General features: G+C 31.9%; 6 protein-coding genes across 9 annotated transcripts; 3 read left to right on the forward strand and 3 right to left on the reverse strand.

Moving 5' to 3' along the window:
* Positions 1 to 1,168: 1,168 nt before the first annotated feature.
* On the reverse strand, positions 1,169 to 2,336 carry LOC105181528 (40S ribosomal protein S16). Its single transcript, XM_011138357.3, has 5 exons — positions 2,193 to 2,336; positions 2,061 to 2,105; positions 1,843 to 1,974; positions 1,475 to 1,589; positions 1,169 to 1,394 (listed from the first exon to the last, which is right to left on the reverse strand). The coding sequence occupies exons 1-5, from the start codon at positions 2,199 to 2,201 to the stop codon at positions 1,249 to 1,251; spliced, it is 447 nt and encodes a 148-aa protein (XP_011136659.1). The 5' UTR covers positions 2,202 to 2,336; the 3' UTR covers positions 1,169 to 1,248.
* A 1,911-nt stretch (positions 2,337 to 4,247) lies between these two features.
* Positions 4,248 to 7,716, reverse strand: Marcal1 (SWI/SNF-related matrix-associated actin-dependent regulator of chromatin subfamily A-like protein 1). The gene is made up of 12 exons (XM_011138422.3): positions 7,575 to 7,716; positions 7,182 to 7,499; positions 6,983 to 7,098; positions 6,806 to 6,915; positions 6,591 to 6,725; positions 6,350 to 6,527; positions 6,116 to 6,279; positions 5,833 to 5,997; positions 5,544 to 5,702; positions 5,358 to 5,465; positions 5,088 to 5,262; positions 4,248 to 4,952 (listed from the first exon to the last, which is right to left on the reverse strand). The coding sequence occupies exons 1-12, from the start codon at positions 7,576 to 7,578 to the stop codon at positions 4,572 to 4,574; spliced, it is 2,013 nt and encodes a 670-aa protein (XP_011136724.1). The 5' UTR covers positions 7,579 to 7,716; the 3' UTR covers positions 4,248 to 4,571.
* A 2,727-nt stretch (positions 7,717 to 10,443) lies between these two features.
* Positions 10,444 to 12,566, forward strand: LOC105181526 (Phosphotyrosyl phosphatase activator). Of its 2 annotated transcripts, XM_011138356.3 has the most exons (8): positions 10,446 to 10,584; positions 10,653 to 10,738; positions 10,895 to 11,098; positions 11,171 to 11,388; positions 11,465 to 11,589; positions 11,728 to 11,828; positions 11,967 to 12,074; positions 12,197 to 12,553. In XM_011138356.3, the coding sequence occupies exons 1-8, from the start codon at positions 10,542 to 10,544 to the stop codon at positions 12,323 to 12,325; spliced, it is 1,014 nt and encodes a 337-aa protein (XP_011136658.1). In that variant the 5' UTR covers positions 10,446 to 10,541; the 3' UTR covers positions 12,326 to 12,553. The 2 variants fall into 2 exon arrangements, with proteins under 2 accessions (XP_011136657.1, XP_011136658.1); XM_011138355.3 differs by having other exon boundaries at positions 10,444 to 10,584; positions 11,465 to 11,828; positions 12,197 to 12,566.
* A 764-nt stretch (positions 12,567 to 13,330) lies between these two features.
* Positions 13,331 to 15,250, forward strand: O-fut1 (O-fucosyltransferase 1). Its single transcript, XM_011138354.3, has 6 exons — positions 13,331 to 13,491; positions 13,585 to 13,700; positions 13,777 to 13,900; positions 13,961 to 14,328; positions 14,576 to 14,812; positions 14,888 to 15,250. The coding sequence occupies exons 1-6, from the start codon at positions 13,374 to 13,376 to the stop codon at positions 15,083 to 15,085; spliced, it is 1,161 nt and encodes a 386-aa protein (XP_011136656.1). The 5' UTR covers positions 13,331 to 13,373; the 3' UTR covers positions 15,086 to 15,250.
* A 60-nt stretch (positions 15,251 to 15,310) lies between these two features.
* LOC105181524 (carnitine O-acetyltransferase) lies at positions 15,311 to 18,945 on the reverse strand. Of its 3 annotated transcripts, none has more exons than XM_011138350.3 (13): positions 18,746 to 18,945; positions 18,281 to 18,359; positions 18,079 to 18,209; positions 17,868 to 18,003; positions 17,592 to 17,764; positions 17,369 to 17,522; positions 17,138 to 17,306; positions 16,887 to 17,074; positions 16,686 to 16,786; positions 16,427 to 16,552; positions 16,015 to 16,342; positions 15,784 to 15,921; positions 15,311 to 15,681 (listed from the first exon to the last, which is right to left on the reverse strand). In XM_011138350.3, the coding sequence occupies exons 1-13, from the start codon at positions 18,751 to 18,753 to the stop codon at positions 15,484 to 15,486; spliced, it is 1,929 nt and encodes a 642-aa protein (XP_011136652.1). In that variant the 5' UTR covers positions 18,754 to 18,945; the 3' UTR covers positions 15,311 to 15,483. The 3 variants fall into 3 exon arrangements, with proteins under 3 accessions (XP_011136652.1, XP_011136653.1, XP_011136655.1); XM_011138351.3 differs by having other exon boundaries at positions 18,577 to 18,758; XM_011138353.3 differs by lacking the exon at positions 18,746 to 18,945 and adding an exon at positions 18,472 to 18,547.
* Positions 18,946 to 19,403: 458 nt separating this feature from the next.
* DCTN2-p50 (dynactin subunit 2) lies at positions 19,404 to 21,851 on the forward strand. The gene is made up of 9 exons (XM_011138349.3): positions 19,404 to 19,578; positions 19,680 to 19,763; positions 19,850 to 19,989; positions 20,064 to 20,181; positions 20,266 to 20,420; positions 20,510 to 20,750; positions 20,825 to 21,001; positions 21,075 to 21,177; positions 21,330 to 21,851. Exons 1-9 carry the CDS (start codon positions 19,543 to 19,545, stop codon positions 21,506 to 21,508), a joined length of 1,233 nt encoding a protein of 410 aa, XP_011136651.1. The 5' UTR covers positions 19,404 to 19,542; the 3' UTR covers positions 21,509 to 21,851.
* The last annotated feature ends 95 nt before the right edge of the window (positions 21,852 to 21,946 follow it).

Raw genomic sequence — 21,946 nt, forward strand, 5'->3', positions numbered from 1 at the left:
AAATGATTGAAGATTGAACTATCTCTGTATTATTTAATTCAATATATCTTGATAAAAATAATATATTGACTATAATGTTTGTAAAAAGTAAAGATTTCCAGCTTTAAAAAATACTTTTCAAATCATTTCAGTATTGTCATTTTTGCCAAAGTTAAAACATCTTGAATTTTTTCTATATTTTGTATAATGCAGTGCTACTATCTTGTCGTTGAGTAATACTACTCGAGAAGTAGAAGAGACTCCTAACTGTCGTCATCCACGAGCAGGGTTGGTCGTTTGGCCATTTTAAGTAGTTTCTTACGTTTTCATGTAGGAAACTGTATAAAACATCTGAGACGTATTATGTATGCTCTAAAGGCTCGTCTACATTAGCTGTAAAGGCTCGTCTACAATAGCTGTAAGAGTAAAGCTAAGACTCCATGCATGCGGTGAGCTCCGGCAAACGGCTGCGGTGACCAATCAGGAGGGAGGCGCAAGTCCGGTTGCGGCAAGCTCCGGCATGCGTCTGTCTCCTGATTGGTCACCGCAGCCGTTTGCCGGAGCTCACCGCATGCATGGAGTCTTAGCTTAAGGCTGTAAGGCTGTAACGTAAGCTGTCAGCGAATGAAAATATTTCATTTCGTGTCTTGCAACCTTACAGCCTTACTCTTACAGCTATTGTAGACGAGCCTTAAGAGCTCTCGTATACAGGAAATTGATTATATATTGCATAATTTGATGAAAATTATAAAAACTAGTGATTTTACTAGATATGGATCAATGAAATTATAAACGTTCTAATAAATTATTTGTTTAAGTCCGGATTTACAATAGGTGTATAATAGATATAATAAGCTTTAAGAAATTAACCTATTTTAGCATATATAATGAGCAATACAAAAATAAAATAAATAAAATGTTTTTGCTGTAAAGTGTGCAAACCAAATGTTGTCAGCCATTTTTTAGCATCCAACTGTGCAATAGTTACAGCAGAGATTTTCTACAAAAATCCCACTCTTATTGCAGAGATAAATTTGATGAATGTTCATATAAACAAAATTTTTGAAACCAACACTTAAAATAATTTTATTTATACCAACTCAATAATTCTTTTTAGAATAAAAGTTTGTTTAGACTTATTCATCTTATTGAATATAGATTAAAGAATTTATTAAAAATAGAAAGAAAATGTATTCCTCACATGGATTTTATATTTCGTTTTTACTCAATAATATAAATAAAGTATATAATATATAAAATGAGCATACATCAACGGTAAGATTTCTGATATCGCGCTCTGGCACCAGGACCTCCAAACTTTTTTGGCTCGCATCTCCTTGGGTCAGCAACAAGGAGAGTACGATCATATTGAATTAGGATGTCCTTTACTTCCTTTTTGCTAGCTTCATCAACATCTAAAACACCAATCATGTTATCTTGTTTAAAAAATATTTTACTATCATGCAAATAATATTTATCTTATAACTTCTCTTACATTTCTGATAATAAGCCACAAGCGCTTTGGAAATGGCTTGACGAATAGCATATATTTGTGCAACGTGACCTCCACCATTTACCCTTACTCTTATGTCAACTCCAGAAAATTTTTCCTGGAACACAAATACAGACAAATGTCATTATAGTTATAAGAAATATCTTTATTTAGCAACAATAAGTTTCACACTTATAACCTCAGAATACTTGTTCCTAATTATGAATTATCATATTTGAAATAAGTCAAACATCATAAGGTAGAACAAACTGAGATTAAAAGTGTAAAGTAATAAATAAATAGTATTGCTAATTGATGTTGGATAGCTGCTTATATCACCTTTTGAAGTATCTATTTTTATATAAATTTACCTTTCCCAAAAGCAAGATGGGTTCTTGCAATTTATATTGCAATACACGTGGTTCAACTAGCTCTAACGGTCGACCATTGACGCGGAGATTTCCACGTCCGCGTTTACAATAAGCGACAGCAGTCGCGCTTTTCTAAAATATACGAAAATTTGTATCAAACACATGATATAAACGAGAATTGCGTATACAAACTAACCTCACTTATTTTCGTCCCTTACCTTGCGTCCGAAGACCTGTACTGAATGAATCGGCTCCTTTTGTTTCTAAAAGGAGAAAAGCGTTAAGATATAAATGAATTATATTTGAAACTTACAAGATTTTGTTTGTGCGTGAAATCTTTTAAATTTTACCTTTTGCATCTTACTCACGAATCTTATGCTACAACCAAAACGGAAAAGATATATACAACGTGCGACTACCACGTCAACCAAGCGAGAGATCGTTGGAGCAGAGAGAAACCTAAAAGCGGCCAACACGACATTTTCTGCGACACCGACATTCCGCACTGGCAAAAGGCGCCATCTGTATCCATCTTGAGAGGGGAACTACGATACTACATCCACTTTCAGGTTTCGACGGTAAAACCTGCATGTGGTGGTAATCCGTGCTACATCCATTTTCAGGCGGTTTATATCCGTGCTGCAACCACAGTTTCCATCTCTATGCCAGACTACGTCCGGTGGTCTAAAAAGAGCGAGGGAGAGGGGGGAGGAGCAGAAAAAATAAAAGTATGTATTAAATATTAAGTCTTCGAATATGTATTGCCGTATCAAAGGCCAGTATTCACAGTCGGATCTTATATTTAAGATCATCTTAAGTTTATCTGCAGATGCTGTACAAATCATTTCATTGGCTATGGAGTATCTGAAAGTGAACTTAAGACGGTCTTAAATATAAGACCTGACTATGAATACCGGCCCTAGTCTCTTCTATAATAAACAATTTGACATGTATGGAGACGCATGATGATGATCCTAAACAGCTCAAGATATAGGCCTGTTTTTCTGCCACAATATAGTTCTGTACTAACCCTATTCTCACCATAAAATTCGACTCTCAATTCCCAGTAGAAGCGGAGATATTAACGATACAAGTTGGAAAACTTTAACATTCGATATCTCCCAAACGGCTCAAGATACAGGCATCTTTTTATTGCCGCAATATAATTCTATATCAACCCTACTATCACCATAAAGCTCGACTCTCAATTCCCAGTAGAAGCGAAGATATTAACGATACAAGTTGGAAAACTTTAACCTTCGATATCTTCTAAACGGTTAAAGATGCAGGAACGGGCCTTTGTCTCCTAAACGACTCAAGATACAGGAATACGCTTTTACCACAATATAGTCCTATATTTATCCTATTCTCCATAAAGCTCGACTTTCAATTCCCAATAGAAACGGAGATATTGGGTGCATTCAGTACTACAACCGCTCACTGAGCGCTCAATGAGCTTTTACATTTGATTGGTATACTCCTTTAGATTTAAAAATATATATCAATCAGATGCAAGAGCTCACTTAGCGCTCAGTGAGCGGTTGTAGTACTGAATGCATCCAGTAACAATGTGCGAGACCATGCTTGTCAAGTACGCTATTATGGTTGTAGCACGGATATAAACCGCCTGAAAATGGATGTAGCACGGATTACCACCACATGCAGGTTTTACCGTCGAAACCTGAAAGTGGATGTAGTTCCCCTCTCAAAATGGATGCAGATGGCGCCTTTTGCCAGTGCAGAAAGTTGGTGTCGTCGAAAACGCCGTGTTGGCCGCTCTCATGTTTCTCTGTGCGGCGCGATTCTTTAACTTGTTATTGGAGTTAACGACACTTTCGTTATCGTTGCGCAGCTTTTGTATAGAAAAGCTGCACAACAATAACGAAACTGTCGTTAACTCCAATAACGAGTTAAAGTACCACTAGTTGGAGAAGAGAAACCGTGTGTTTCCGATGCTACTTATTGCACTTGGTTCAGCAGTACAGTTAAAGAAAACAGACCAACTTTATATAAGGAAACTTATATAAAAAAAATGGAAACGATATATTTGGAAACAAAGCATTGATGTTTTTGAAGGAAGATTATTAGTTACTTCAAAGGATCTGCTGTAGTATATTTTCTATAGCAATATAGTACTTCAATTCAGAAAGATAAACTTATACCCGTCTTTCATAATCAGGCCTTATATTTGAGACCTCCTTACATCTATTTTTAGATGCTACACGGATTATTTTATTGGCTACAGACCATCTGAAGATAAACTTAAGGAAGTCTTAAATATAAGGCCTGACTATGAATATGGGTGTTAATGTAAAATTGTTTAAGAAATGTCAGATAATATATTCTTAAAAAAATAACTTTATTTATTTAGGATAATTATTGTCCATTTCTATCATAATTATAAATATATATTTAGAGTATTTTCCATTATATCTTGACTTTATATTATAATAACATAGTGGAAATTCAGCAGAATGTTGAAAATATAAATTGACCATTATTTGATATAGGGACAGGATTTGATAAATAGGATCAGGTGTTAATAAAACAATGCCTTACATCATCCCAATCATAAGAATCAAAATATTCCCCATCAATTTTAAATAAATCTTTAAAGTCATTAATAACATGATGGAAATTTGGTAGTATTGAAAAAATTAATTGATCATTATTTGGTATAGGAACAGGTAAATGGGATATATATCAGGTATTAATAAAACAATAATGTTTTACATAACATCATCCCAATCACAAGAATCAAAATATTCTCCGTCAATTTCAAGTAATTCTTTAAATTCATCTATGCAAGTGGAAGTAGATATATCTTCCGTAGTTGAGCAATCCTTTTGTTTTTTATCGGATTGCTTCTTAGGAGAAGAGATAGTCACGAAAGAATTCAAATTTTGCTGTCCGGTTTCTTTCTGCATCGTCGTATTAACATCATTTATGGAGAAATCTTGATTGAGGCCAACTGCATTTAAAATATCCATCTTCTTTTTAATTAATGGCCACATGTAATCATCCGCAGTATCTTTTGCTACTAAATATTGAATTATGACATTATCATTTTGTCCGATTCTGTGGACTCTGTCTTCCGCTTGACATAAAATCTAGAATAATGTTAAACATTAAAAAAAGTATTAAGATAGTGAAAAAAAAATTTGAACATAGCAATATTAATATTAAGTATGAAAAACATTAATAAGTATGAATAAGTATTAATAAGTATGAAGAACATTAATTACACCAGGATTCCAGAATAACTCGGTGAAAACCACGAGATGAGCGGCTGTTAACGTAATACCCGCATTTGCGGCGGTGATTGATAAAACTGCTGCCAAATAATCATCATGTTCTTGAAATTTATCGATTTGATATTTTCTCTGTTCTGAAGTAGTTTTGCCATCGATCCTTATGTATCTGAAAGTTATTACGTATATTGGATATTGTTACATGTATGTACATATATTATGTACGATATATATAATAATGTTTAATATACAAAAATAATTTACTGTATATTCATAGATTCAGCCACGTCGCAAATAGCATCAAGAATATTTTGATGATGAGCGTATAGGAGGCACTTTCTTTTTTTTTCAAATAAGTCTTTTACATATTCACTGTAATGTAAAAAATATTCGATTTTATTTAAACGACTTCTTAACATATTTCTGAAGAAATGTGTGCTATATACATACGATACTGCTTTAAGTCTTGCAATGCTAGATTCATAATAATATTGCAGCATGGCATTATGCTTATCGAAGTCCGTTGTTGTTTTTTGCATTTGTTCGAACTTTTTTTTCATCTCTTTAGTGCCAGCTTTAATTAAGGCTGGATCTAAAATAATCACTTGTCTGAAACAAATAACACCAAAGATGTAGAATAAAATTTTTTATATGATATTAAAATTCTCTATATGATTATAATGATATAAAAAGATTTTCCTAAGTTATTTACAGTATAAAAAGCATTTATTCTCAAGACCTTATTTTAGATGGTAACTGATTTAATACGTCAGCTTTCAATCTTCGAATCATACATGTCATTTTTAGTAGCAATTGCAATTCTTGCATATTTGAAAAGCCTGTGAAATCCCAACCAAAAGCGGTCTTCTGTCCTGCACAGTATCGTATGCCATATTCTTCATATCTACAATGTGATACTTATGAAAATGTTATAAATGTATAATGGCGTTTACACACTAATGAAGCATTTATACAAATCCTTATTAATGACAATTTGCTCTTCTATTTTTTCGTTTACTTACTTCATAAAACGTGGTATAATAAGATTGATTTGAGAATATAGTTCAATTGGTCTAGACAAAGCTGGTGTACCAGTGAGCAATACAACATGATGTGCCTGAGCACATATTCGTTGAGCTGCTTGAAATCTTACAGTTTTATTACTCTTTAGCAGATGAGACTCATCCTAAGATTCATGAAATAATGAGTAATATTTGTTGTTAATATGTTGTTGATGTAAAATAATATATACATACCAGAATAACAAATCCATAAATATGTTTCTGAAGAGTATCTACAGCTCGACTCAACAAGTCATATGATATTATAGTAATCTTTTCATCTCCAATATAATCCTTTGTATTTGCAAAATGATGAATGTACTGTGCAGGTATGGATGGTAAAAATTCATAAATTGCTTCTGACCACTGGAATCTAAATAGTATTTCTACTTTATAAAATCTTGTTACTTTTGTTACTGTATTACAAAACACTTACCTAACAGATGAAGGAACTACAATTAGAAGTGGCCAACTTGCTTTGAAATAATATGCTATGCCTAATGCCTGTATAGTTTTCCCCAATCCCATGTCATCTGCAATTATGCAACGGCCATTTTTGGATATACCATAGCTAAAATCAATTTTTTAATATATTAATATTAAAAATTTTTTAAATGAAGATGCAATTATATCAAATGATTATAAGATTACCATAAGCCATCTTGTTGAAAAGGCATTAGAGTATCTATTAATGTTTTATCAATTTTTGATAAATCTGGTTCTGATGTTTGAATGTCAAATTTTAAATTTCTCTTAAATACCTAAAACAACAGAATTCTAAAATTTATGTTTATATTTATATTTGTTTTATATTAATGCATAGATTACTTGGAGAACAGTTTCTGGAATTCTTGTTATAGATATTTTAAGCTCGTGCCGTATTAACTTCTGCATTAGGTTCTCGTAATCATTTATGTGAAAATTCCATATTCTAGATTTTGGATCTGGAAAATCAAGTAAATATAAATAATGAATATATATTATTAAATGAAAATTATGATCTTCAAGTTGATTAAAAGATAATTACCATATAACCTGCTTGGAACTGTTTTAAATGTTTCAATAATTGCAGGTATAAATGATGATGTTTCCAATGCAAATCTGTCATTGCTGATCATGTAACATTTTCCAGTAATAGATGATGATTTAAAGAAATTCCTGGATTCTATAGGACTGAAACGATTGTTTTGTTTATACTGTTTTATAACATTTGTATTAGGCTTCAATTGTTGATGGGTGAAATTATTTCTAGGTGTAATATTTTGTGTCTTTAATTGAGCTTGTTTCCTTCTTTCCAATGCTAATAAGCGTTTCTTTTCAATTTCTTCAGGAGAACATGTCTTACCTACAAAATTTCATTTATTAGATATTTATAAATATAATTCTATAAAATTAAAATATTATCTTTTAAAGGTCATACTCATTTTTTCTTCTCAAGTATTACTTGATAAGTACAAATTATTTTATGTTTATTTATATCACGTTTAAACAATTATATAGATGCTATCAATTAATATAAACTATCATATATAGAACACTGTTATTTAGAAATGATATAATTGAGTTTAAACAACATCTTAACGTTAATTCTCAACGCAAACATTTCTCAAAATTTTAACCAAAAAGTAATCAGATAAACATTGGTATACTAAAAAGATTAATTATCATTTTGTCGTATAGCTTCTCTGCTCTTTATATTGCAAATTTGCTCCTTTTATTTATATATACTATGTTAAATTCTCAATAATTAAAATGTTTTAAATATATGTATTTAAAAGTTTGTTGTGTTGCTTGCACTTTTGACAGTTGTATTTAATGCTCATTGCACCCTAGATGAACGATATCCAATGAGAGTTCTTTTTAAAGAGAGATCAATGTGCAACAAGCATGAGGTATAAAAGTGTCGAAAGTGCAAGCAAGGCAAACGGACCTATTATTCGCTTTTGGTTTCTGTAAAGCCAGCGGCACACGGTGCTTGTTTTCGTGCTGGATTGCTTGGTGGATGAAAATATTGCATTCTGATTGGTACATTTCCGAAGATGGATGAAAATGCACCAATCAAAACGCAGTATTTTCATCTAGCAAGCAATCCAGCACGAAACAAGCATCGTGTGCCACTGGCTTAAATCTTTAACTTGTACAGACAATAGGGCATTCTTTTAGATCTCTAATGCCCGTTTCTACCAACTGTGATTAATTTAACCGATTGATTACTCTATTGGATTGCAATAGCATTTTCCAATATTGGTTAACGACAGATGCAATTGGTTAATTCCGTTGGAATGAACAGCTGGTTAAATCAACCACAGTCGATAGAAACGGGCATAACAGATCTAGGAGAATTGCTGGATTCACACTGCATCCGACGTGCGTCGTCCGTTATCCGACGAAGCCGTGCGAAATGCTGTTCATACTGCATACGTTAACTAATACGATTTAAAGTCTGTAGATGGCGTAAATGGTTAATGGTGACTACAATTCCTCTAATAGTAATATGCGCATAACCTAAAAAGTTAGAATTGATATTTATTTATTCCATAGACATATATAATAGACTGAGCATAGCGGGTTTGGCAGAACGGTGAGAGAGGCAAGATATCGGGGAAGTTTTCTTTCCTTGTCTGCGCAGGTCGAATGCGCAATCGTCTAGTGACAGCCAATGGCACAGACTCATGACAGCAAGAAATACGCATAAGAGTAGTTATGTACGGGCAACAAGATATGTGTAATATATATATGTGTAAGATATGTGTAATATTTTTCTTCACTATTGTTAACTCTACTTTATCGCCTACTTTCCGACCATAAGAAATGTCTTGTATGAAAAAAGTCTGACATGAAAAAATGTCTTGTATGCTAAAATGTCTTGTGTGCTAAAATGTCTCAAACTAAGTAACAAAACTCTATTCTGTCTATCGACAACTCTAATGACATAAACTTTATAATATATTAAGGTGAGTAAGGTATACCATCTTTTCCCAATTTTGTCCAGATTGCCCTTCATACCATATGTTATCGTACGACAAATGTTGAATCATGACCAACATTTCGTCCGACATCGGACGATGACGGACGGCCAAGCGATCCGATGATACGAAGTAAAATTCTGCTTTTTGATTGGTTGCGGAGCGTCGTACGTCGGATGCAGTGTGAATCCAGCAAATGAATCTATCAAGAACGATAATCACTAACCGCTTAGGCCCAGTTCCACAAAATCAAGTTTAAACTGTGATTGGCTGCATTCAGCAGACTCAACAGTTGGACAACATTACTAGATTTTCCACTGAATCTCGCTCCTGATTGGTCAATACTTCTGGGTCTATGAAAGACCTAAAAGAATACTCCAATCACAGACAATAATCACTAAGTGCTCACTGATCATTTTGTTCTGCTAAACGCAGCCATTATCTGAACTGACGTTACATTGGCTGCATTCAGCAGACTCAACAGTTGGACAACATTACTAGATTTTTCACTGAATCTCGCTCCTGATTGGTAAATACTTCTGGGTCTATGAAGAATCTAAAAGAATGCTCCAATCATAGACAATAATCACTAAGTGCTCTCTAATCACTTTGTTCTACTGAACGCGGCCATTAAGGCCCAATTCCACAACTTGCTTTAAATTCCGTTTAAAACAAGTTGTGGAACTGGGCTTAGATCCAGCATGAAAACAAACACCGTAGGCCGCTGGCTTTATGCCCATTTCTACCAACTTTGGTTAACTTAACCGGTTGGTTACGCCAACGGAATTGACCAGTCACATTTGTCATTAACCAGAATTATTAAGTGCGATTGGTCCATTCCGATGGAATAATCAGTCGGTTAAATTAACTACGGTTGGTAGAAACGGACATTAGTCGTCAATAAGTTAACCTGGAGAATGGCGTATGAGTACGCCTTTCTATCTAAAGCCATATACCGAACGAACGAACAATAAGTTTACCTGTTTCCATATCTTTCGTGTTTATATTTTATACCAAATAATTCATACAAAAAGAATTATTTTGCTCTGACCTTACGTGAGATACAACTTGTCAAAGTGTTGCAAAGTAAAATTGTTTTCTGTATTAAGCATTCTCAATTTATGATATTTGCAGGATCGAATTTACTATAGCGAATAACATCAAGACCAATCGTATATGATTGAACTTAATAGTGAGCCTAAAGGCTCGTCTACAATAGCTGTAAGAGTAAGGCTGTAAGGCTGCAACGTAAGCTGTCAGCGAATGAAAATATTTCATTTCGTGTCTTGTAACCTTACAGCCTTACTCTTACAGCTAATGTAGACGAGCCTTAAAGGAAATGTCTTTAGTGATAAAACTAGAATTGCTTTGTATTAACAAAATCTATTGACATTGCAACTAAATCTTTAAATATATTCATCATGTCAACGCCAAAATTTCCCATAAAAGAAATACAATTACTACGTATGTATTTTTTATTAGATATTAAATACAATTATATTTAGAAAATATATATTAACTTATTATTCTAGCTGATCAACATGAATTTGTTGTGCCAAAGAAAGGTATTAAGGTACCAATGGATATAGGAGTTTGGCAAAAGTCAGAAGCATACTTTGTAAGATAATTTTTGAAATATTTATTATTTAATACTAGAATTTTTATTGTTTAATACTAGAACTTTCTAATTATATGTAAAATTCATCTAAAACTGTAAATATTAGATAATATTTTTATATTTATTCCTATAAATAATAAAATCTTATTTTTATAGGAATACTTAGGATTTATCTTAGCATTGAATGAAGCTGTTCAAGGAAAGGCTTTAGATGTAGAATGTTTGGAATCTCCTCTAGTTAGTACTGTAGTACAGATGTTAAACAAGTTTGATGAATGGATAACAGAAATTCCACCTACTGAACAGCCTCAAAGATTTGGTAATAAGTCATTTCGTACATGGCATGAAAGACTACAGCAGGTATGGTAATATTTTATTTAAAACTTATTCAAATTTGAATAATTTTATTTGTGATTGATTTCTTAATTATAGAATGGAGCTGAAGAATTAAAACAAGTGTTGCCAGAAAAGTTACACCGTGCTGTTCCAGAAATAGTTCAATATTTATATGAGAGTTTTGGCAATCCAACTCGTATAGATTACGGTACTGGTCATGAAATGGCTTTTCTTATGTTTCTTTGCTGTATGTTTAAGATAGGTGCATTTAAAGAGGAAGACAAAGTTGCTGTCGTCATAAAAGTCTTTAATAGGTACTTATTATTATATAGTTTCCAGCTTTTTTATGGATTAATGAAATGTTTAAATTTGTTTTGCATTGTATTATAGGTATCTCGAATTGGCACGTAGACTTCAGTTGATATATCGCATGGAACCAGCAGGTAGTCATGGTGTTTGGAGTTTGGATGATTATCAATTTGTTCCTTTTATATGGGGAAGTGCTCAGCTCATTGGTATTGATATTTACATGTATCATTATCCTTTTCTCTACATATACACACACTTTATTGATATAATGATCTTAGAATTTAATATATGTCTTATTCAGAATATTCACAACACAGATATTCTTATTTTATCTAATGTTTTAGGACATCCTCGAATAGAACCACGTCACTTTATAGATCAAGGTATTATACAATCTTACAGCAAAAAATACATGTTCCTTGGTTGCATTGAATTTATTTCAAAGGTATGAATAATTATATAAGCCACAACAAAGAGATAGATAGATAAATAAGAGAGAGAGAGAGATTTAATCTATCTTGATACGAAATTTATCTTCACTAAAATTAAAGAATTTACATTTTGACATTAATTATATTATTAGGTAAAAATAGGGCCTTTTGCTGAACATTCAAATCAGTTGTGGAATGTTAGTGCTGTATCTTCATGGTCAAAAGTGAATAGTGGTCTTATTAAAATGTACAAAGCAGAGGTAATTACAATTATATCTTTCCAAAATGCTCAACATGAATCATTTTACACAGTATGTAGTAGTAGTGAGAAAATGCAAATAGAAATTAAACCATTGTTATTTATTATGTTATTATTTCCTAGGTATTATCAAAGTTTCCTGTTATCCAACATGTCTTCTTCGGTTCTTTGTTGCCATTAACACCAATGAATGCTCCTCCAAAACATAGAGGAGCCCATCTCAATGAATCACCATCGAGCAAAGTGGAATAAAGAGATTATATATTGAAAAGATGCATATTAAATATGTTTGTTATTGTGGATCATTGCCACATTTCTCAGTATTTATACTGAAATTGTACATTCATTTATTATGTTCTTACGATCCTTCGATGAGCTTTGAATTATTTTCTTTTATTTTAACCAGTCAAATAAATTCATATATAGTTAATATACATGTGCAAAAGAAATATCTGTATATCGCGCGAGTTAACAAATAATACAATTACATAATTTAATAATAACACGATATAAATAACGCAAATTTGTTTTAAAATATATTATGTAAAATATACATATACACAAAGTGATATGTATATTATGTATATCGTTCATTATTTTTAATTTGTACCTTGTGTGATTCAATTTGTGTAAAGCTAAATAATTTATAAGTTGTATAATTGTGTATCTATATTTGTTATTTTAAATTAAAAATATTAGTAAGAAAAAAATATATGGAAAATAATTCGCTGCTTTTTCCTATTCTCTCGCGTTTACTTTCGCACTTTGCATATCACCTTGTGTGTATATATATATCCTTTTTATCCAAATTCTAAGTAACTATATATATGACAACGTAGAAGATCAGGGTCCGGATGTACAGAAAAACACAAGCAGTAAGATAAACAGTAAATAAATTAATAATCGATTTTGATTAATCAATTCTTTTATTACTTAAGTTTTTGTGTATTCGGACCCTTAAATTGTCATTTGTATGTACACTTTTAAATTACTTCAATATTATTAAATTATTTATTATATAAGATCTTATAAATAAATCTTATAAATATATAAATTGTACATATATCTACACATAGAAGCGCTGTTTCTTATTCTTGCCGCATGATGCCACCAAAGTCAATTTAAAATTTGCTCTTGGCTCCTGTAGAGTGTAGACCCTTATCAATGTTTGTATCCATAGAAACTGAAAAGTAGACTAACTAGATACTAACCTCTATTATATTTAACCTCATAAGCCAGGTTGCATAAATAACATTTTATATATTGTAAAAATTTCTGGAAATAATAAGATATAGTATAAATGATAATGATGTCTAGAGAATTGTTTTTTACATTATTTTTTATAAATGTTTACGTTGCATCTTGTGAAGATATTGATATTGACAGAAATGGATACATTATTTACTGTCCTTGCATGGGTAAAATTTTAATTTTTATGATGATTTTAACCTATATATTATTATTTAATATAAATATTAATAGGTTTTATTTATACGCGAATTTTATTCCAGGACGTTTTGGCAATCAAGCAGATCATTTTTTAGGAGCTTTAGGATTTGCCAAGTCCTTGAATCGCACCTTGGTATTACCACCATGGGTTGAATATCGTACAGGAGAATTAAGATCTGTAAATAAAACTTTTAAAGTAATCGTATTTGCAAAGATTATATGTGTATCTAACATTAATTTAATTTTATTTCTAGATACAGGTATCCTTTGATACTTATTTTAATGTTTCACAAGTACAGAGCTATCACAAAGCTTTATTAATGGAAGATTTTATGAGAGACATTGCACCAAGGATATGGCCTCCTGAGGAAAGAGTATGTAAGTTCTAAATATTGATTCTATAAAAAACAAGTTTTTATCTTCCTTTTTTGTCCTTAGCTTTCTGTTATTCCCCTCGTGGTAAAGAAGGAGATTCCTGCAAAGCAAAAGAAGGAAATCCATTTGGACCTTTTTGGGATACATATAATATAGATTTTATCAAGTCAGAATTTTATGGTCCACTTCATTATGAAATGTATCACACTGATATGAAAATGCAGTGGCGCAAACAGTATCCAGCTGCAAATTGGCCAGTAATGGCATTTACAGGTGCTCCTGCTAGTTTCCCAGTGCAATTTGAAAACAAGAAATTGCATGCATGTCTCAATTGGAACAATGATATACTAGATAAAACAAAAGTTTTCATAAAGAAAACATTACCAAAAGGTGCATTTGTGGGTATACATCTGAGGAATGGTTTTGATTGGGTAATTTATTTGCAGTATGTATATTCATGTTGGGATAATCTAATACAGAAAGAAGACTGTTACAATTTTTTTTACAATATAAATGCAAGCAATATTTAAATAGAAATAATTTTCAAAACATTCTTCTCTTTTGTGTATACTTATTCCAAAAAAATTGAAGTGTGTACAAATAGTCCTTCTATCCATTGCAATCAACAATACACATTTGAAAAATACTGATTTTTCATTCATTATGTCTTCAATTCAGGTACGCGCCTGTGAATTTATTTCGACTACACCTAATCTCTTCGCTGCTCCTCAGTGCCTTGGATATCGTAATGAACGCGGCAAGGCAACATCATCCATGTGTCTACCGTCGTTTGAATTAATAGTACGTCATTTGAAACGCGTCATTCGCAATGGCAACGATGTGAAATCGGTGTTTGTAGCATCCGACGGAAATCATACGCTGAACGAACTCGGAAAAGCCTTAGCACGTATGAAGGTAATCCCATATATTTATCCCGTCGATACTATGACATCGCCGGTCATATATCAACGTTCTCGTTCTTCTTTATAGATACCAGTATTTCGTCAAGAACCACCAGCGTCACCTCATTTGGATCTAGCGATTCTCGGACGAGCGAATTACTTCATAGGAAATTGTATTTCTTCTTTTTCAGCTTTTGTGGCTAGAGAAAGAGAAATCAAAGGATTCCCAACTTTCTTCTGGGGTTTCCCCAACGAGAGATCTTCCATGATCCATGAGGAATTGTAATATGGTATTTCGTTCGTGTTAAGCACGAGTGACTGAAGATTTTTTAATAAATAGTGTGATAACTTTCTAATATAACATATATATTTATGAATTAGTAATTTAACATATATAACGTATACATGATCATGATTAAAAATTGTACAATTAAATCTTATACAAAACACAGTCGAGAGTAATTCGTTAGAACGATATTTCGCGAAATATTGTTAATTACCAATATTCCCAATTTTCATTTCATGATAAAAAATGTATAAAACTAACGTCCGCTCGACTCGAACTGCTTTGTTCTATTTATTACCACACCTCATCATAATAATGTATAAATATTCACTGCAGGAAGACTTCTAATTGCGACGAAAAATTCCGAATTTCCAAACAATATTTCATTAACATTAATATCACTCGCTTCCTATGTCTCGCATATCGCACAGTGTCTGCTGTAAAACGCAAGCGAAGTCTTTTGTATTAGTCTGTTCGCACGATTTGAATGAAGAACAAGCGAATAATATATCCTTCGGTCGTGGATTATAGCAGCAACCATAACCGTCGGGAACGACTGGTCCGTAGCACATAAACGATGCTGTTTTATACGGTACCTGCGAATGGCAAAAGTTTATTAATCCACACTGTGTATGTCTTTTAGTGAGAACGACATTCTACTTGATTGATCTATTATTTTTACAATGACACTCAATTACCTGGCTCGATGTTAAAGTGAAGTATGTGCTTCTAGTATAACCGATATCCTTGTACAATTCCGGAAGTTCGATGCCTTCGCTCTGCGCTATCATTTTTAAACCGAACAAATGTCGATCAACACCTTGACCGGTCGCAGCCTGCAACAACGAAGATCATTAATTTTAGTTTTTATATTTCAGTTTATCGAATTATGATATACTATAGTAATTTTATTCTGGAAATTATCTCACTTGTCCGGCATAATTTTTGTGAGCATTGATAGCTTTGATCATCATTTCTTTCTTTTGCGCTTTAGTTTTATGACTGACATCGTAGAGCATCATTTTCGCAAATTCGACGGACTCAATAGAAGTGGATCTGATGCATTCAGTCCTAGCGTTTATAAATCTTCGTAACGCTGCACTCTCGTAGTGAACTGGTGGTTTTTTTTGCAAGTTATAGAAAGTCACTTGCATCGCGATCTGTATAAAACTGTCGGGACTGAGTTTTATCGCTTTTATTGCATCCGCACCGAACTTATCAAAAGTGAAGCATTCCATGTCTATGTCGTTGGAGAGTCTGGAAAAAGATTGTATATATTATATTAATTATATATTATATCAATTAAATTTTATGATCGCAAAAGAACAAAAATGAACTTACTTATTTACTGTAATCGTAGCTTTTTCGATTGCGCACTCTATAGCATCATTAGTTTCAAATTTCAAAAGTTCTGGTCTCGGGAAGTCCTTAGAACATTCGCTCCTTGCATCATTTTCTCTTGATGCTCTAAAAATATTTTTTTATAAATATCATTACAAAATAGTTTATATAAATATATAATAATAGTTTATATAAATTATATAAATATTATATATCGGTATATATTAAATGTATTGACAATACAATTATTATCACTAACATGTATTTCAATACATAATCATGAAGAACAGCAATTGGAATACCCTCGCACGGACTATGTTCGTATTCCATGCCGATATAACCATCCGCTGATATTATATACTGTAAAATATTTTTACTGTTTAAATTATTTTTCAACGTAAGAATAGAATGTTTATTAATTTCTATCGTTCTATTGAGAACTAATTTAATAGTAATTTACCTGCACAGTCTTATCATGCCACCTGTTACCTGCATTTACGTAACTATTAAATCCAGTCATAGTTTGAACTGCTCTAACAGAAGCATTATTTTTTTCTTTAAACGCTTCTTTAGGTATATCTTTGTCCAAACACAGTACAAATAAGGATGTTTCTATATCTTTGATTATATTCCTATTATTACCTAGTTCTAGAAATACAATGTTTTAATAAATCATTAGAAGAGAAACGGAAAAGAAAAAGAAATATATACCTAAAAGTAAGCTGTTATCGATTGCCCAAGTATCTCTGTCGTTGCCTGTTAAAATTCCTACAGGTTTTCCTTCCATATATGAACGATTCATGATGTCTCTTATAGCAGCCACAAGTTCACTCTCACTTAAAATGCTATCGTCTTCGTTGATAACACAGAGTTTAAAAAACTGCAATGTCAATAGAATATGAATAGCTGTTTTTTCATTTAAAGTAAAATTGTTGTACTTACATGATTGTTGCTAATGAATATTATATGCTTAGCTTCGTCTGTATGCAATAACTTGTCAATTACTTTATTGGGCTGTCTGTGTGTGCCAAGTATCATGGCGTAAGGCTGCATGTCAAGTGGATCATTGCGTACCATTTCCTGCTTCATTTTTCCACTACAATATTGCACATGTATCATATAAATTTTAAATAAAAGGACATAACAAGAGATACTAAAAACTTACCTTTTGACAATTTGATTATAATTACATACTCCAGCAATAAGATGTGCTGCACATACATATAAATCATCTGGTTTCTTGAAAGTAATTGCTGGCCCAACAGTCCCAGGACTAGAATTAACAATCACTGGAGCACGGTACCTCAAATATGCAGCTTGCAGCCACCATTCTCGCATCTAGAAATAGATAAATACTAACTGATTAACATTTATATCTAGAAAAAGTATATAAATTAGATATAGATTATATCTAGAAAAAGTATATAGATGTAATAATTACCCAGTTATCAGTGTTTTTATATTTCTGTAGTAATTTAGCATGTAACCGCGATCCCACACCAGAATCACTTATAAATTCATGTACAATTTTTTCTGTACTTTTATATTCTGCATCAGTCAATAATGGCTTTAAGGATCTATGTGAGATGAATATGTTATAGATAATAATAATAATATTTATTAATAAGACTGAATACAAAGAAAATATTTACTTCAAATAGCGTTCTGCAGTTTGCTTAAGATCTGGTACAGGTTGCTTAGGCACTGGTTGTTTATTTAGGTTTAACGTCGTTATAGATAACCCATGCAGAATTGGTACTTTCGATAGTTTGTTATTATAGACCTATTAATTTAATTAATGGAAGAATATCTTGTTGCTTTTTTTGTAACATATATAAACATATATGTACTTACTGCATATTTTGGTATATTAGAAACTACTTTGTACATTGCTGGTTTCTGTAGATAACTTGAGGCTAATCCCATGATATTGCTAAAAACAAAAATTTAAAGATGAACAACAAATGTTGTAACATAAATATTATATCATCAAAACTAAATATACAAAACTAAATATAGTTTATTCGGCATAAAACGCATCTCACTGATAGCAAATGGAGATTTAAAAATATCTCAGCAGAGAGTTACATACGCACACCACGTATGTGTGATTGAATGCACTTGATCAATGCACAAGTAGGATAAATTACCTGCGATGATGGACCCCACGATCAATATAGATCACTATTAATTATTATATCATAGATAAAGACAGACTACACTGAATCGATCAGTAGTGATTCGGATATTTCATGTAGCATGCATGTTGTATATATCCTGAGCACTTGAGATTAATAAGCCTCAATTTAATATACATACACATCCATATGGTCGAGAAATTCGCTTGCAGTTATTCGAATAAAAGGTTCGATATATACTGAGTAAATACGATAGAAAATTCAGCTATAGAAATATGAACATCGTTATCCAGTGTTTTTAATCGCTGATTTCGATAAGAATCACTTTTTCTTAGGGAACTTTGGACGACATTTTTCAATAGAACGTCCATACGTATAACATCAAAGGTACAAGTATGAATTTTAATGCAGCCAAAAACCGGTTCTTTATTTTTTATAATTTACTAACCGGCAATATTCGATATATATTTGCACTATACATTCGTACTTTTATAAGTTAATCTTATCATATGTTTCTTAAACTCTAATATTTGTTCATATAATGTTCATATAATGTTAAAGAAGCAATTAAAAGATAAATTACTTAGGGATATTTTCGATATAATATTCATAATCCTTGCAAACTTAATTATACGCAATAACTATATGCAATAACGATAAATTATTTTATAACTATATGCAATGATGATAAATTATTTTTATTTAAATTTCGTAATAAAATCGTTAAAAGTTATTTGATATTTAAATTTTTCAGCTTATGCGCACTTTCCTCTATGGATATGCACTTTTTCAACCAAAGATGGCGTTTGCCTTCATTACTTTGGAGATGACTCTTCTATATTTTCGCTATTCCCAGGTTGTTCTAAACCGTATATGTCGGTCACATATCGCTTAAGCGATATCTGTCAAAAGTGAAATTTTGTAGCGATTTTGGTGATCGTCCGCAGAATTTCTGAGCAATTTTGGGAAACCTAAGAAATGGCGGACCCAAAATATTCTGAGTTAGCCGGAAATGTAAGTTCTTTACGTGTTAGTTTGTCATATTTTTGTGTCATGTTATGAGTAAAAAATGCATATAGTTCTGTGCTGTATTATGTTTGCAATAAACATTGTAGGCATATGATCAACTTGATGATGCTAAACTGGTCTACGAGACAAGTGATCTACCAGAATCAGAGCAAATGCCAATGTATTGTGAGGTAAAATAAAAATCTCATTACATTGTATATATGTATGTGCAATAGTATTTAATATACATATTAATATATATTTGATCTCTACTTAGGATGAACCTGACAGCTCCTGTGTGGAACAGTTACATATCAGTGCTAAAGAAGCATTCAACAAGTTTAAAGGCAAACAAATCATTGGGGAACATGTTGATTTCTCAGATCGCTTATCATACAAACCTAGGACAGGATACAAGTAACTTTAACTTGAGCATTATTTTAATGACACATGTTATTTTGCAAAAGAATATATTATTCAAGTATTTACAGATTTGGAGATTGGGATTGGGAACTAGTTAGTCAAGGTGAAAAGGAATCTCCTTTACAGAAATACCAACGATTGCAATGTGAAGTTAAAGAATTGTATGAAGAAGTGAATGAGTTAAAAGTACATGATGTTATTATTAATAAGATAAATAATCATTTTGTAGTTTTAAAGATAACATGAATTATATCTTGTTAATATATTTAGGAAAAATCTAAAGATGAGCAAGAAATCAAGTCTGCAAGTGAAATAATCTCTCAAACACAGCAAATAGAAAAGCAATTAGTCTCTTTAAAACTAGAGGAATGTCTAGGACCTGATGTTGTGGCAAGTTTATCAGATCCACAAGGCACTACACTTAAGTATGGCATTTAAGAATTATGACATTAAATTTCTCAATTTAGAAACATATATATGTATAGGATGTTATATTATATCAATGTTCCACCAGGCAACTCATATCACAGATAGAGTTGTTTAAGCAAACTAACGTGCCTGCATCTAAGTCATCATCAGAGGATACAAAAATGGATGAATCGGCTGAACCTGGTATTCTGAAGTATCAGATGATGTACCTTCCGGAAAAGGCAAGAATGCAAGAAGTTGCTAGGGTTGCACAACTTGAACAGAGACTTTGTTGTTTGGAAAATCTTATAGGTACAAGTAATGACAAGCTTTCTAAATTTTCACAGGTATGAATCAGGAACCTTTTCTTCTATATGTACATTTGAAATAGGATTTCTCATAAATTTTTCTCTTTTTTTAGTATCTGAAGTCCCAAGGCATAATGGATGCTGTGCAACAACTAGAGGCAAAAGCTTCTTTGCTAGATGTTAATCAATTGGATACCATTGAAACTAGATTAGGTACATTAATTTACAGGATGGACAGCATTGCACAGAAAAAGGCAGCAGTGACACAAGATTCAGAACAAGAACAAAAAGTATAATATGTTGTTTAATTATTAAAATCAGCACTGTAATATTATATTTTGTAACGTATTATTTTTTCCACAGATTGCAGAAATGTATGAAATAATGAAGAAAACAGATGCTATATCGCAAATTCTACCGCAAACTGTAAACAGGCTATTAGCACTCAATGAGATTCATCAACAAGGTAAAATGGCATCTGAACTTTAAATGTGTACAATTAACTTATTGAAGGTTGCAACATTTTTTTAGCAAAACAGTAAAATATTACTTTTAGTCAATGAACTATGGAACATTTTCTAGAGAAAATATATTAAAATAATATGTCATATTTTGCAGCTGCTACTTTTAGTAAAGCTTTGATGAGATTAGAAGAACTGCAAGCAGAAATCACGTCGGGGTTAGAAAGCAATAAATCACTATTGAAAGGAGTGCAGGAGAGTTTTGCCTCTAACATGGAAATCATAAAAAGTAACATAGCATTACTGGACGAACGTGTTAAAAAGTTCAAGAAGTGATTGAATGAACGTATTAAATCTAGTTACGAATATATTGCTAGCTTGATTCCATTTTCTCAAATCGCTTTATTTGGTATATACACACTCCTATAATATTAAATTATTGTTTATTATTATTGTATATTATTTAATTTAATTTGTAAGTTTTTTTGATCATATGCAATTGCTTCATTCATTAACTTTTAAATACTTTGGATATGAATATATTTTTTGCAATGGTAGTATATAAAATAATATAAGCCTTCTATCTGAACATCATTTTGGTGTAATGCACAAGCGAGAAGTATATATGTTCATATATAAAGCATGTGAACTAAAATAAATTGGAAATCTAGTAAAAAAATTGTAATTTTTATTGAACACTACAAATGTGTGGTGTGGGTAACTCTAGCTTATATTATGTATAACTTAATAATAGTTAATGTCCGTAAAAAATAA

The sequence above is a fragment of the Harpegnathos saltator genome, unplaced genomic scaffold (assembly GCF_003227715.2).
Source record: "Harpegnathos saltator strain DR-91 unplaced genomic scaffold, Hsal_v8.6 scaffold290, whole genome shotgun sequence".
NCBI classification, from domain to species: Eukaryota; Metazoa; Arthropoda; class Insecta; order Hymenoptera; family Formicidae; genus Harpegnathos; species Harpegnathos saltator.

Coding starts and splice junctions, on each gene's coding strand:
- LOC105181528 (XM_011138357.3), bottom strand. Junction 1,975..2,060: donor TACAGGTCTTCGGACGCAAG/GTAAGGGACGAA, acceptor CGTATATTTTAG/AAAAGCGCGACTGCTGTCGC. Junction 1,395..1,474: donor TGTGGCTTATTATCAGAAAT/GTAAGAGAAGTT, acceptor TTGGTGTTTTAG/ATGTTGATGAAGCTAGCAAA.
- Marcal1 (XM_011138422.3), bottom strand. Junction 5,998..6,115: donor ATTATACCACGTTTTATGAA/GTAAGTAAACGA, acceptor ATCACATTGTAG/ATATGAAGAATATGGCATAC. Junction 5,703..5,832: donor CAGTTACCATCTAAAATAAG/GTCTTGAGAATA, acceptor TATTTGTTTCAG/ACAAGTGATTATTTTAGATC.
- LOC105181526 (XM_011138355.3), top strand. CDS start 10,542: ATGTCAACGCCAAAATTTCCCATAAAAGAAATACAATTACTAC. Junction 11,389..11,464: donor GTCATAAAAGTCTTTAATAG/GTACTTATTATT, acceptor ATTGTATTATAG/GTATCTCGAATTGGCACGTA. Junction 12,075..12,196: donor TTAAAATGTACAAAGCAGAG/GTAATTACAATT, acceptor ATTATTTCCTAG/GTATTATCAAAGTTTCCTGT.
- O-fut1 (XM_011138354.3), top strand. CDS start 13,374: ATGATAATGATGTCTAGAGAATTGTTTTTTACATTATTTTTTATAAAT. Junction 14,329..14,575: donor TGAGGAATGGTTTTGATTGG/GTAATTTATTTG, acceptor TCTTCAATTCAG/GTACGCGCCTGTGAATTTAT. Junction 14,813..14,887: donor AAGCCTTAGCACGTATGAAG/GTAATCCCATAT, acceptor TCTTCTTTATAG/ATACCAGTATTTCGTCAAGA.
- LOC105181524 (XM_011138350.3), bottom strand. Junction 17,765..17,867: donor ATAAAAACACTGATAACTGG/GTAATTATTACA, acceptor ATCTATTTCTAG/ATGCGAGAATGGTGGCTGCA. Junction 17,523..17,591: donor TATAATCAAATTGTCAAAAG/GTAAGTTTTTAG, acceptor GCAATATTGTAG/TGGAAAAATGAAGCAGGAAA.
- DCTN2-p50 (XM_011138349.3), top strand. CDS start 19,543: ATGGCGGACCCAAAATATTCTGAGTTAGCCGGAAAT. Junction 19,579..19,679: donor ATTCTGAGTTAGCCGGAAAT/GTAAGTTCTTTA, acceptor TAAACATTGTAG/GCATATGATCAACTTGATGA. Junction 21,178..21,329: donor CAATGAGATTCATCAACAAG/GTAAAATGGCAT, acceptor CATATTTTGCAG/CTGCTACTTTTAGTAAAGCT.